This window comes from Salvelinus alpinus, chromosome 6, assembly GCF_045679555.1.
Source record: "Salvelinus alpinus chromosome 6, SLU_Salpinus.1, whole genome shotgun sequence".
NCBI lineage: Eukaryota > Metazoa > Chordata > Actinopteri > Salmoniformes > Salmonidae > Salvelinus > Salvelinus alpinus.
This window is the reverse complement of record NC_092091.1, coordinates 60,579,459-60,593,940: the sequence shown is the minus strand read 5'-3', so window position 1 is coordinate 60,593,940 and position 14,482 is coordinate 60,579,459. Positions and strand designations below refer to the sequence as shown.

Here is a 14,482-nt window from a genome sequence, read left to right as displayed (position 1 = left end):
CAACTAGAGTTTTTGTTTGTCTGTTCCTAGCAGGATTTGAGTTTCTGGCAGAATCAAACCAGAATCAAAATTTAAGTCACATACTTTTATTTAAGTAGTGGGTAGACTTTAATACTTTGTAGAGGTAGGAGTTCAAATACAATAGTCCATGCAAAGTTAAGGATTACACATACAACCTCCACTATGAAAATATTACAGGTAAATTACAGGTTCATGTGAAATATTAGGAATATTACAATGCTATATATACATGCATTCTCTATCCGGGGTGAAGTCTCCCCTAGGTAGAGATCTAGGATCAGCTTCCCTATCCCCAATCCTAACCATAACCTTTAGTGGGGAAAATGTTAAACTGATCCAAGATTAGGGTCTATGGGCAATATCACCCTAACCCTACATTTGCAGCCAAACTTCCCAAATTGCCACCACCCACCCCTTTCCCCCCTCAAACACTCCATTCCATTGGCTGTCTGTTAGCCGTATTGCCCAATGGAAAAGGCCCTGAGTCGTTTGACTGTTTCTCTACTCCAATGAACTCCCTACTCCGATACAGCCCATTGCTGGATAAGGAGTTCTCGATCTGCGTGTCTGATACCTAATGGAGTAATGGTAGATTGGGGGAGGGGGGGAGAGGAAATGACTTTATTTAATTGTATACACTTGAAGAACATCAGGAGCACATTAGTCAGGCGACTCCTATTTTCCACTTAAGTAAACTTTTCAGTTAGTCTCTAGTTGATATCAATGCAGGATTTAAGTGGAAGTTAGGATTTGACCCCAAGTTTCAACTATTCCTCTGGGCCGTATGTATCAACTTCTCAGAGTAGGCTTACTGATTTAGAATCGGTTTTGCCTTTTAGATCACAATGAATAAGATGCTGGAACTGATCCTAGATCAGCACTCCTACTCTGAGATGCGGCCTCAGGCCTGCATAGGCTGACACTGGTTATTAAGAGAAATATCTATATCACAGTAAGCAGGGTTGGCGCCTCGCCTCAAACTTTACCTCCTCAAACTTCTTGGCATTGTATTGCTCTGCTCCGTTCAGGAAGTTCAAGAGTATAATGTCACAAAGCACGGTGCCCTGCGACCAATCCAAGGCAGAGAAAGAAAACAAGGTTGTAGAATAGAATAGAATAGAATGGAATTGAAGAAATGAGGGAAGAAAAGAGGAGAATAACTATTTTCCACAGAAATAACTTCAGTTGGGGAGACAGAGACACACATGGCACAAAGACATTTTCAAACTAGCCTATAGAGACTGTGTGGATAATATTATTACAAAGTTGAGAGACTGAAGGTGGAACAGATATGTTTTCATTTAAAACTATCCTACTGACGGTGTGGATACTTTGTGGATAGAAAGTAGCAACTGAAAAGAAGGGCTCACCACTCCAACTGACGTAAAGGCAGCTACCATGTTGATCAGAGTCGGGATCATGTTAAACTTCCCTGCCTGTAAGAAACAAGTCAAGTATTTTACAGAAGTAAACACACGCACAAGCACACACACACACACACACACACACACACACACACACACACACACACACACACACACACACACACACACACACACACACACACACACACACACACACACACACACACACACACACACACAGACATACATAAGACCCCGCCCCCTCATCTAAATAACGCATACATGTAGAACAGTCATGGACCCACATAGGCAATTAGACTCATGCAAACCACAGACATACATGTTCTCACACAGACACACGTGTGCTCACACACACACATGCATACACATACAAACACACACTTCCTCCTACCCTCTAATCATCCCCCATCACACAGAAACACACTCACATTTCCATTGACCAGCACATCAAATCAAAGCATTTGTGTTTAGTGAGTCCGCCAGATCAGAGGCAGTAGGGATGACCAGGGATGTTCTCTTGATAAGTGTGTGAATTAGACCATTTTCCTGTCCTGCTAAGCATTCAAAATGCAATGAGCACTTTTGGTTGTCAGGGAAAATGTATGGAGTAGAAAGTACATCATTTTATTTAGGAATGTAGTGCAGTAAAAGTAAAAGTAGTCAGAAATAGTAAAGTAAAGTACAGATACCCACAAAAACTTCTTAAGTGGTACTTAAAGGGGTATCAGAAAAATGTATCATCATGAATAAGGAACTATGAAAATAGTTCAAATAAACCCTATTCAATCTATAAAATCATTTGTCACAGAAATAGATGATTTGCAGTTTGACACAGATAAGACGGAGGTCATTTACACTAAATCCATTAATAGGGATATTTTAGGTGTGTCAACCATAGACAACCCAATTTGAAGAAGAAAACAATGCTCTGATCATTTACTAATCGCTCCCAACCCATAGGAATCCCCACCCATTTGACTACTTTAAAATGGTGGAAGTCCTCAATGGCAGTGTCCATGCAAAAAACGGATTATATCCATCTAGAGATCTTTATGCGTCTCTATGGGGCTCACTCTCTAAAGGCCAGAGGTTAGAGGTCAGAGGTCATGGCTACCTGAAGTTGTACCCGGGGGAGACGCTGTTCTTCTCCGACATGGCGTCCAGCCGGGTGAAGGAATAGGAGGGGTTACACTCATCCTCTGACTTGTCTAGATCACCCCTCCCTGTAGGAAGTGGTTGACATACATTTAAAAAATCTCTTTGCTACTTTGTGAGAGTGGGAAAGAGACAGCCTAAAGGGGAAGGAGTGAATATAGCCGAAGGGGAGGAGAAAGGGTGAAAGAGAGCATAATATGCGAGTATATAAAAGACTAGTATGGATGGAAAGAACTGTGGATAGAAATGACAGGAGGCTGCTAATAATGGTTGGAAAGGAGCAACTGAAATGGAATCAAACACCTGGAAACGTGTTTGATGTATTTGATACCATTACACTCATTCTGCTACAGTTATTAACCCCAGCCTGTTCTCCCCAATTAAGGTGCCACCAACCTCCTATGATAGAAATATGACAAGTAAATATACCAGTATGAATAAACTCAGCAAAAAAAGAAACGGCCCCTTTTCAGGACCCTGTCTTTCAAAGATAATTCGTAAAAATCCAAATAACTTCACAGATCTTTATTGTAAAGGGTTTAAACACTGTTTCCCATGCTTGTTCAATGAAACATAAACAATTAATGAACACGCACCTGTGGAACGGTTTTTAAGACACAAACAGCTTACAGACGATAGGCAATTAAGGTCACAGTTATGAAAACGTAGGACACTAAAAAGGCCTTTCTACTGACTCTGAAAAACACCAAAATAAGATGCCCAGGGTCCCTGGGAGGCATGAGGACTGCAGATGTGGTCAGGGCAATAAATTGCAATGTCTGTACTGTGAGATGCCTAAGGCAGCGCGACAGGGAGACAGGACAGACAGCTGATCGTCCTCGCAGTGGCAGACCACGTGTAACAACACCTGCACAGGCTTGGTACATCCGAACATCACACCTGCGGGACAGGTACAGGATGGCAACAAAAACTGCCCAAGTTACACCAGGAATGCACAATCCCTCCATCAGTGCTCAGACTGTCCACAATAGGCTGAGAGAGGCTGGACTGAGGGCTTGTAGGCCTGTTGTAAGGCAGGTCCTCACCAGACATCACCGGCAACAACGTCACCTATGGGTACAAACCCACTGTCGCTGGACCAGACAGGACTGGCAAAAAGTGCTCTTCACTGATGAGTCGCGGTTTTGTCTCACCAGGGGTGATGGTCGGATTCGCGTTTATCGTCGAAGGAATGAGTGTTACACTGAGGCCTGTCCTGTACTCTGGTGCGGGATCGATTAGGAGGTGGAGAGTCTGTCATGGTCTGAGGCGGTGTGTCACAGCATCATCGGACTGAGCTTGTTGTCATTGCAGGCAATCTCAACGCTGTGCCACCAGCCATACTGCTCGTTCTTTGTGTGATTTCCTGCAAGACAGGAATGTCAGTGTTCTGCCATGGCCAGCGAAAAGCCCAGATCTCAATCCCATTGAGCACGTCTGGGACCTGTTGGATCGGAGGGTGAGGGCTAGGACCATTCCCCCCAGAAATGCCCAGAAACTTGCAGGTCTCACAGCAAGAACTGGCAAATCGGGTGTATTCCGTGAGGAGGAGATGCACTGCAGTCTTTAATGCAGCTGGTGGCCACACCAGATATTGACTGTTATTTTTTTATTTTGACCCCCCCTTTGTTCAGGGACACATTATTCCATTTCTGTTAGTCACATGTCTATGGAACTTATTCAGTTCATGTCTCAGTTGTTGAATCTTGTTATGTTCATACACATATTTACACATGTTAAGTTTGCTGAAAATAAAGGCAGTTGACAGTGAGAGGATGTTGTTGCTGAGTTTTTATACCTGGGAGTGAACCACCGTACCTTCTGTGCCAGCGTGGTGAAGTTCTGGTGTGCATAGCGGATGACGTCTCCCACCCTGAAGATGGGGCAGTAGGTGTTGTTCTCATGGTCAAAGTTACACGCCTTGATGTACTGAGGGGTGATAGTGGGCAGGAAGTTACCCCTGAGACACACACACACACACACACACACAAACGCGAGAGAGAGGAGACCAGTTAGAGTTCAATTATCGTTATTGTCGTCATCACCAATGTCATCGTCATTGTCATCAGCATCTTCATCAACATTGTAATTATCAACATCATTATCATCATCATCATCATCAACATCATTAACATGATCATTATTACCATCATCAACATCATTATCTTCATCATCAACATCATTATCTTCACCATCAACAACATCATCATCAACATCATTATCATCATCATCAACAACATCATCAACAACATCATTATCATCATCATCAACAACATCATTATCATCAACATCATAATCATCCTCACTTGGTGAAGTTGAAGAGGGGGAAACGAATGCTGTTCTTGATGAAGATGGTGAAGTTCTCCACCTCCATCATAGGATGCCTGAGGGAAGGTCAGAAAGAGAATCATGTTCCTTCCTCAACACACACACACACACACACACACACACACACACACACACACACACACACACACACACACACACACACACACACACACACACACACACACACACACACACACACACACACACACGCACACGGTTACCCACGTCTTGATGTAATCGATCTCCGCCTGGCACCAGCCTCTGATCTCACAGGTGTTAAGGGTGTCGCTGAAACGTACACACCTGCCTGTCGGAAGACCTGAGGAAGAGCGCGAGGGAAAAGGGAGAGGAAGAAAGAGAGAGGATATATGACACAGAAAAGGGGAGGACGGATAGGGACAATAAATGACAAAGACCAAACCATTATTTTGGGAGAAGCTGTTTGGCAAATTCTGTAACATCTATCTTCTTCAGGAAATACAATAAGAAAAGGAAGAGAAAAAGTTGATCAGAAAAAGTGGAGAAACCTCACCATTTCCCCCAGGCTTGTTGAGGAACTTAGTGCAGTTGTTGTCGTGCGTACACTTGTATTTCATCTCACTCTGTGTATCACACATAGTACAGAGTTAGAGTAACATACAGAGGCAGACAGACGGACGTACGGACGGAGGGAGGGAGACGGACGGACGGACGGAGACAGACAGACAGACAGACAGACAGACAGACAGACAGACAGACAGACAGACAGACAGACAGACAGACAGACAGACAGACAGACAGACAGACAGACAGAGAGAGACACAGAGAGAGAGAGAGATTATGTGGGGGTGGGGGGCACAGAGGGCCAATGGGAGAGTAAGTGTGAGGGGTCTCACTTCGGGACAGTATCCCTGCACCTGGTTCTCTGTGATGATGAGTTTGGTGATGATGCAGAACACAGAAGCCCCCTGTCAGACCACACACACACACACAATAAAAAAAAACTCATTTTCATTGACCAGCACATCAGACCTGATGTCATAATCCATACATACCTCAGTATCAATATTTGGTATCCATTTTTAAGTATTAAGTATTAAGTGACGTTCACAGGGCTTTTAACAAATCCATTACCCACAAAGTGCTTACAACAACCCAGATATAAACAAAGATTGAGCAAGCAGGGGAGACAGAGGCTATACAGCAACTATACATGGCTCCTTAGGTTGTCTATCAATGCCAATTGCCAACATTAACATAAGGAATCCAAATATCTCAGACCATAGTTTGTGTGTGTGTGTGTGTCGCCTGTCGGTGTGTGTGTCCTGTGTGTGTGTGTGTGCGTGCTTGGGTACCTACGTGTGCACATGTGTGTGTGTGTCTGTGTGTGCATGCACGCGTACATATGTTTGCGTGTGTTCGTGTGTTACCTGAGAGGGGGTGACGTACTCAGCTACGTCCATGACTCGGTTGTTGTACAGTCCAAAGCCTTTGACTTTGGTCATGACAGACGACTCTATAGCCGTGTCTCTGATCTGGTACGCCTTCTCATACACAAACACCCACCTGAGAGAGGTGCAGGAGAGGAGAGGAAGAAGGAGATAGAAGAAGAGAGGGGGGGTTGGAGAGAGAGGGGTTGAGATAACATAATGGGAAAATCATTCAATCCCATTTTCCCGTCTCTTCCTGTCACGTATGGAGTACTAATGAATGATCTATGAGTCTTCAAAGACTAGCCTTTTGTTGGGCTAAAAGAGATCCTAATGAACAAACAATAGATTTATAAGATTCAGCTCCATAAGCGCAAGACTTTGAAAAGATGTTTGATTGAAAAGACGTTGAAAAGATGTTGAAAAGACGTTAAAAAGACATCTGTTTGGTTTAAAGTCTTTCTTATGAGAAATGTGCATCTGACTGGAACTGTGTGGAGACCTTTTTCCTGTTTCTCCAATGAAAAGACGTTGAAAAGACGTCTTTCAACCAATTTCTCTCACTGGAAGATCCAAAATTTGAGTGATAGAGCGATACTACTGACCCGATGAAGTAGGTGATGATGAGGAGCTGTACGACGCGGTTGATGATCCCGATGGTCCAGCTCTTCACCACCACCGACTTGGTGGTCTCGTAGGTGAAGAAGTCTGTGATACATGTCCACATCCTGACGTTCAGGCAACCTGGGACACCCAATAAATCCAACTTGTGTCTGTCAGTGACCCAAAGTCACAGCCAACAATCCACAGAATGCCTCTTCAGAGAGTATGTGTGACTTAGCTACCCCCACAAAAAACTAAAGGTAAACTCCAAGATGTGTTGGTTTCCCTACATACTAAAACACAGTTATTTGTTCCAAAAAAGCAATCTGATCATTGTCTTTACTTCTTTCAAAAAGTTTCAAGTAACAGACTTCACTGTCACTGCTGAAATAGTGAAATGGTAAACATCCTTACTCTCTCCCTCGCCGTCTCCATCTCTCTCTCCAGCTCTCTCTCTCTCTCTCTCTCTCTCTCCAGCTCTCTCTCTCTCCCTCCTCCTTTCTCCATCTCTCTCTTTACCCCCCTCTCTCCATCTCTCTCTTTACCCCCCTCTCTCCATCTCTCTCTTTACCACCCTCTCTCCATCTCTCTATTTACCCCCTCTCTCTTTCTCTCTCTGCTTTTTGTCTTTCCTCCACTTATCAGATTGACTCTCTCGCCAATGTCTCTCGACCCCTCTATCTTTCTTTCTCCTCTTCTGCTTCCCCTAATACACCCCCCCCTCCCCCCCACACACACACATACACACACTATTTGACATCCATTACACCCCAAATCACATCAGATGAATGGCATTTGACTTAAATCTAAGGAAGTTATCTATATCTAAGTATGGACATCTGCATTGAGCTGGTCACTTACACAGAGATCCTTTTAAATTACTACATTCTATAAGTCATTTTATGGTCAAATGACCAGGGGGAATATTGGATCCTGATTGGCCAAGAACGAGGAAGTGGTCAGACCCCCCCCAATCACTCAACCTCTCCAATCTACAAAGCAGGGACACTTAGATTTTTTATTATTATTGACTAAATCCACTAACTCAATCTGTGATTACCCCTTACTGGAGGGAGGGAGGGAAGGAGAGAGATGGAGGGAGAGAGGAACAATGAGGGAGGAAGCGATTGAGGGAGGGGTGGGGGAATAGGTTTGACAGAGAGTTAGTACACACACACACATACACTTAAACACATACACACACTGAAACACACAGTAAAAGATGGAGACAAATACTTGAGAGTTAAGGAGGAGGATATTCATTTCCTGAGTGATGCCAGTCAGTCTGTCAGCATCCCCAGTAAAAGTACAAAGTAAAATACAATCCCATTACAATCAATGACAGACCTAACGCACGCACACACAAGCGCACACGCACACACTAACATTTAAAGAGCAGTAACCTTGATTGTTAATTTCCTCATCTGTTGTCTTTGACCTTTGACCTGAGGTCTAGAAGTCCATGACCATAGCTAGTGCATGCTACTGCATGTATGTTATGTAGATACATTTTTATATAAATCGATTTTACCCGATGTTTCAACTGGGCTGCATCCAAAATGGCACCCTATTCCCTATATAAGGCCCTACTTTTGACCAGGGTCCATAGGTCAAAAGTAGTGCACTATGAAGGGAATAGGGTGCCATTTGGAATCCAAACCTGGTCTTTTACCATGCTCATCGAAAGATGAACATATAACCTAACGTACGGCTCCACCACTTTTCAGCCTTATTTTCATTATATCTAGCACAATACCAGTGTCTACATATCTGAAAACGTTTTGTAAAAAAAATGTAAAGTCAAAATGTTCTACATCATCAAAGGTTGAACTATTTAGTGATTTTCAAACGCTATGACATTCGTGGTGACGTGGGGAGTAAGAAAATACCCTTTCTCTGGCTAGAAACTCGTTGCAGGTTTTGGAAATCACCGTTTTTCTTAATTTTAATCCTATTGTGTGATGTCACATAGAAGCATTTTCTAGAACCTTTCATCTTATCTTTTTTAACTACGCTCTGTTTTCACGTATGGAGACACTGGTTTGGTGCTGGAGATAATGAATAAGGTTGAAAAGTTGCTGTCACACCCTGATCTGTTTCACCTGTCCTTGCGATTGTCTCCACCCCCTCCAGGTGTCGCTTGTTTCCCCAGTGTATTTATCACTGTGTTTCCTGTCTCTTTGTGCCAGTTCGCCTTGTATGTCCAAGTCAACGAGTGTGTTTTTCCTGTGCTCCTGCCTTTTCTATTCTCTTATTGCTAGTCCTCCCGGGTTTGACCCTTGCCTGTTTCTGGACTCTGTACCTGCCTGCCTGACCATTCTGCTTGCCTTGACTTCGAGCCTGCCTGCCACTCTGTACCTATTGGACTCTGAACTGGTTTTGACCTTTTGCCTGTCCACGACCATTCTCTTGCCTAACCCTTTTTGGATCAATAAACATGTAAGACTCTGCCTTCTGTGTCTGCATCTGGGTCTCGCCTTGTGCCCTGGTAGTTGCCTTTTAATAATGAATAATAATGAATTGAATATTTATAGTGCTTTTCCATAGACTGAAAGACAGTAGACTAGAGATTAAGGCAGTATCTCTGGATTTCAGATATGTGTTTGTATACAGTATAATAATGCAATTTAATTGTATAGTGCTTTTCATTCCGGAGTTGTCTCAAAGGTCTACGGAGGGGAAAATATAATATATATATATTTATATTCAATATATCAACATAAATTTAGAATTAAGGCAGGTAAAATAGCAATAGTCTGGTAGGTGCTAAGTATCGTCAGCGTAGCAGTGGAAGTTGTTGTTATAATCTCTGAGGATTTGGCTGAGAGGGAGCATGTCAATTAAAAACAGGAGAAGCCCCAGCACTGACACCTGTGGGACGCCACATGTGACTGCAGACTCCTCTGAATCTGAGTTTCTCCCATTCTCTGTAGATCCTCTCAAGATCTGTCAGGTTGGATGGGGAGCATCACTGCCCAGCTGTTTTCAGGTCTCTCCAGAGATGTTCGATTGGGTTCAATTCCGGACTCTGGTTGGGCCACTCAAGGATATTCAGAGACTTGTCCCGAAGCCACTGCGTTGTCTTGGCTGTGTGCTTAGGGTCGTTGTCCTGTTGGAAGCTGAACCTTCACCCCAGTCTCAGGTCCTGATCACTGGAGCAAGTTTTTATAAAGGTTTTCATTCGTCTTTCCCTCAATCCTGACTAGTCTCCCAGTCCTTGCCACTGAAAAACATCCCCACAGCATGATGCTGCCACCACCATTCTTCACCATACACATGGTGCACTGTTTTTTCCAGACTTGACAATTGGCATTCAGGCCAAAGAGTTCAATCTTGGTTTCATCAGGCCAGAGAATCTTGTTTCTCATGGTCTGAGAGTCCTTTACGTACCCTTTGGCAAACTCCAAGCGGGCTGTCATGTGCCTTTTACTGAGGAGTGGCTTCCGTTTGGCCACTACCACAAAGGCCTGATTGGTGGAGTGCTGCAGAGATGGTTGTCCTTCTGGAAGGGAACTCTGGAGCTCTTTCAGAGTGACCATCGGGTTCTTGGTCACCTCCCTGACCAAGGCCCTTCTTCCCCGATAGCTCAGTTTGGCCCGGGTGTCCAGCTCTAGGAAGAGTCTTGGTTGTTCCAACTTCTTCCATTTAAGACTGGTGGAAGTCACTGTGTTGGGGACCTTCAATGCTGCAGACATTTGTGGGTACCCAGCTCCACCAACACCCTTGCAAACATCCAAGCGCACTTGACGTCATTTCCGGTCACAACTTGTAGACTTGTTGTTTACGTGCTGCTGTGCGGTTTGTTGCTAACCTTACTCTGCTACCTACCAACTTTACGGTTTTTACTTTTTAATTACCGTTTACTATTTTAATTTTTCCCTCGCTCAACTTTTTTCATTCAACTTTTTCATCCCGGACGCGGTTCGTCAGGACCTCCACCAGCCGAAGCTAAGTAGTAACATTAACATTATGCCTTCTAATTGCAGTCGCTGTAATCATAATATACAGGAGAACGATCGCCCTATGGCGAGGATAGATGTGCTGCAAGCCCAGCTTCAGACGCAATCGTTAGGCAAGGGTAATTTAAGTGTAGGAAAGGATGAAACAGCGTCTGTGCCACCAGTAAGTACAGATAGTAGTAAAAATTCCCTCGCACAGTCCGGACAATGTTCTCATGACTTCTGGAAGGAAATGCTGTAGGAATGCTCAACCAGTGTCGCTCATTCAGCCAACAGAAACTTTGAACTGGTTCTCCCCATTGAGCAACGGGTCGATGTCAGAGGCCGAGCCTTCTCTGGTCTCTCCTCCTCCCGTTACGGGGTCTGAGACGCCGAAGCCTCCCACCATTAGCTCTGACAAATTGAAAACCCTAGTCATTGACGACTCTATTACCCGCAGTATTAGACTTAAGACGAATCATCCAGCGATAATACACTGTTTAACAGGGGGCAGGGCTACCGACGTTAAGGCTAATCTGAAGATGGTGCTGGCTAAGGCTAAAACTGGCGAGTGTAGAGAGTATTGGCACAGATAGATGAGAACATCTTTGGTGTAGGGATATTGTTATCCACGTCGGCACCAATCATGTTAGGATGAAACAGTATATATACTATATATACAATATACTTCAGTTAGTGCTAAACACGGCTGCTAGAATCTTGACTAGAACCCCAAAATGTGATCATATTACTCCAGTGCTAGCCTCTCTACACTGGCTTCCTGTTAAGGCAAGGGCTGATTTGAAGGTTTTACTGCTAACCTACAAAGCATTACATGGGCTTGCTCCTACCTATCTTTCCGATTTGGTCCTGCCGTACATACCTACACGTACGCTACGGTCACAAGACGCAAGCCTTCTTACTGTCCCTAGAATTTCTAAGCAAACAGCTGGAGGCAGGGCTTTCTCCTATAGAGCTCCATTTTTATGGAATGGTCTGCCTATCCATGTGAGAGACGCAGACTCATCTCTTCAGTAGGTCCTATGATTGAGTGTAGTCTGGTCCAGGAGTGTGAAGGTGAACGGAAAGGCACTGGAGCAATGAACCGCCCTTGCTGTCTCTGCCTGGCCGGTTCCCCTCTCTCCACTGGGATTCTCTGCCTCAAACTCTATTACAGGGGCTGAGTCACTGGCTTACTGGTGCTCTTCCATGCCGTCCCTAGGATGGGTGCGTCACTTGAGTGGGTTGAGTCACTGACGTGATCTTCCTGTCCGGGTTGGCGCCACTCTCCTCGGGTTTGTGCCATGTGTGAGATATTTGTGAGCTATACTCAGCTTTGTATCAGGATAGTAAGTTGGTGGTTGAAGACATCCCTCTAGTGGTGTGGGGGCTGTGCTTTGGCAAAGTGAGTGGAGTTATATACTGCCTGTTTGGCCCTGTCCAGGGGTATTGTCAGACGGGGCCACAGTGTCTCCCTACCCCTCCTGTCTCAGCCTCCAATATTCATACTGCAGTAGTTTATGTGTCGGGGGGCTAGGGCCAGTCTGTTATATCTGGAGTATTTCTCCTGTCTTATCTGGTGTCCTGTGTGAATTTAAGTATGCTCTTTCTTTCTCTCTTTCTTTCTTTCTTTCTTTCTTTCTTTCTTTCTTTCTTTCTTTCTTTCTTTCTTTCTTTCTTTCTCTCAAAGGACCTCAGGACTACCTTGCTGTCCCCAGTCCACCTGGTCGTGCTGCTGCTCCAGTTTCAACTGTTCTGCCTGCGGCTATGGAACCCTGACCTGTTCACCGGACGTGCTACCTTGTCCCAGACCTGCTGTTTTCAACTCTCTAGAGACAGCAAGAGCGGTAGAGATACTCTGAATGATCAGCTATGAAAAGCCAACTGGCATTTACTCCTGAGGTGCTGACTTGTTGCACCCTCTACAACCACTGTGATTGTTATTATTTGACCCTGCTGGTCATCTTTGAACATTTGAACATCTTGGCCATGTTCTGTTATAATCTCCACCCGGCACAGCCAGAAGAGGACTGGCCACCCCTCATAGCCTGGATTCTCTCTAGGCTTCTTCCTAGGTTCCGGACTTTCTAGGGAGTTTTTCCTAGCCACCGTGCTTCTACAGCTGCATTGCTTGCTGTTTGGGGTTTTTGGCTGGGTTTCTGTACAGCACTTTGTGACATCAGCTGATGTAAGGGCTTTATAAACACATTTGATTGATTGGTACCCTTCCCCAGATCTGTGCCTCGACACAATCCTGTCTCGGCGCTCTGCATTCGACCTCATGGCTTGGTTTTTGGTCTGACATGCACTGTCAACCATGGGACCTTATATAGACAGGTTTGTGCCTTTCCAAATCATGTCCAATCAATTGAATTTACCACAGGTGGACTCCAATCAAGTTGTAGAAACATCTCAAGGATGATCAATGGAATTTCGAGGCTCATAGCAAAGGTTCTGAATACTTATGTAAATAAGGTATTTATAATTTGTATTTATAATACACTTGCAAAGATTTCTAAAAACCTGTTTTCACCTTGTCATTATGGGGTATTGTGTGTAGAATGATGAGGGTTTAAAAAAAATATTTAATACATTTTAAAATAAGGATGTAACGTAACAAAAAGTGGAAAAAGTCAAGGGGTCTGAATACTTTCCAAATGCACTGTATTTCTTTGTTTTGAAAGTTATATATCTTGAAAACTTGATTGCTGACATGTAAAACATTTTGGCACTATATCAACAAATGCCAACATATTGTTTTGGGGTGTTTTTTCTTTACATTTCCTCAGGTTGAGGTGGCCTAGTCATTAAGAGTGTTGGGCCAGTAACTGAAAGGCCACTGGTTCAAATCCCTGAGCTGACTAGGGGAACAATCTGTCGATGTGCCATTGAGCAAAGCACTTAACCCTAATTGCTCCTGTAAGTCGCTTTGGATAAGAGCGTCTGCTAAACAACTAAAATGTTAAGGAATTTAATGGGCCTTTTTGGGCGTTAAAGCAGTCAGAGATAGTGTCCTAGTCCAAATTACAAGCACTGTACGACGGATTGTAAGTTTTTATGGCATGACCCTGTTAAGTGTACAGTACACCATAACCCTCTGGGCTAAGAGAGAGACAGATGCTAAGTCCCAAATTACACGCTATAGGCCCTGGTCAAAAGTAGTGCACTATATAAGGAATAGGGCACCATTTGGGACGCGCACAGAGAGTTATATTTGTCATAATGATGATTGTGGCGCCGTTAGAGAATACAGATACTAGGAAGTTCTTTCCAACTTGTTATTAGATTTCCTTAGAAATTGGAGAACGAGAGAGAGGGGGAGAAAAAGACAGACAGCTGGGGGAGAGACTGAGAGAAAGAGATGGAGAGAGAAAGGAAATTGACTTAATAGATGATAAATAAAACTCATCCACACCTTCAATTAAATTACCTAGTAAGTGGTCTGAGAGGAAGGAGAGAGAGAGGGCTGGAGAGGACAGACAGAAGACGGAGGAGAAGGGGATGGAGAACAGACAATGATAAGGGGAGAGAGAAACAACAAAAAAGAACAAAGGACATGATGGAAAGGGCGGCAGATAGCCTAGCGGTTAGAACGTTGGACCAGTAACTGAAAGGTTGGTTCGAATACCCGAGCTGACAAGGT

At 44.1% G+C, this 14,482-nt stretch overlaps 1 protein-coding gene across 1 annotated transcript; it reads right to left on the bottom strand.

Moving 5' to 3' along the window:
• Positions 1–90: 90 nt before the first annotated feature.
• Positions 91–7,393, bottom strand: LOC139579737 (P2X purinoceptor 3-like). Its single transcript, XM_071408560.1, has 13 exons — positions 6,904–7,393; positions 6,299–6,434; positions 5,765–5,836; positions 5,422–5,491; positions 5,115–5,208; positions 4,868–4,945; positions 4,263–4,521; positions 3,765–3,825; positions 2,521–2,629; positions 1,691–1,703; positions 1,392–1,457; positions 1,008–1,085; positions 91–595 (listed from the first exon to the last, which is right to left on the bottom strand). The coding sequence occupies exons 1-13, from the start codon at positions 7,023–7,025 to the stop codon at positions 446–448; spliced, it is 1,308 nt and encodes a 435-aa protein (XP_071264661.1). The 5' UTR covers positions 7,026–7,393; the 3' UTR covers positions 91–445.
• Positions 7,394–14,482: the final 7,089 nt, after the last annotated feature.

What these genes read in the sequence shown, in the direction of transcription:
- LOC139579737 (XM_071408560.1), bottom strand. Translation starts at nt 7,025, where the DNA reads ATGTGGACATGTATCACAGACTTCTTCACCTACGAGACCACCAAGTCG. An exon ending in GTATGAACATAACAAGATTC is followed by an intron (nt 3,826 to 4,262) that starts AACAACTGAGAC and finishes ACACCGCCTCAG; the next exon opens with ACCATGACAGACTCTCCACC. An exon ending in ATGCCAAGAAGTTTGAGGAG is followed by an intron (nt 596 to 1,007) that starts GTAAAGTTTGAG and finishes TTACTCCATTAG; the next exon opens with GTATCAGACACGCAGATCGA.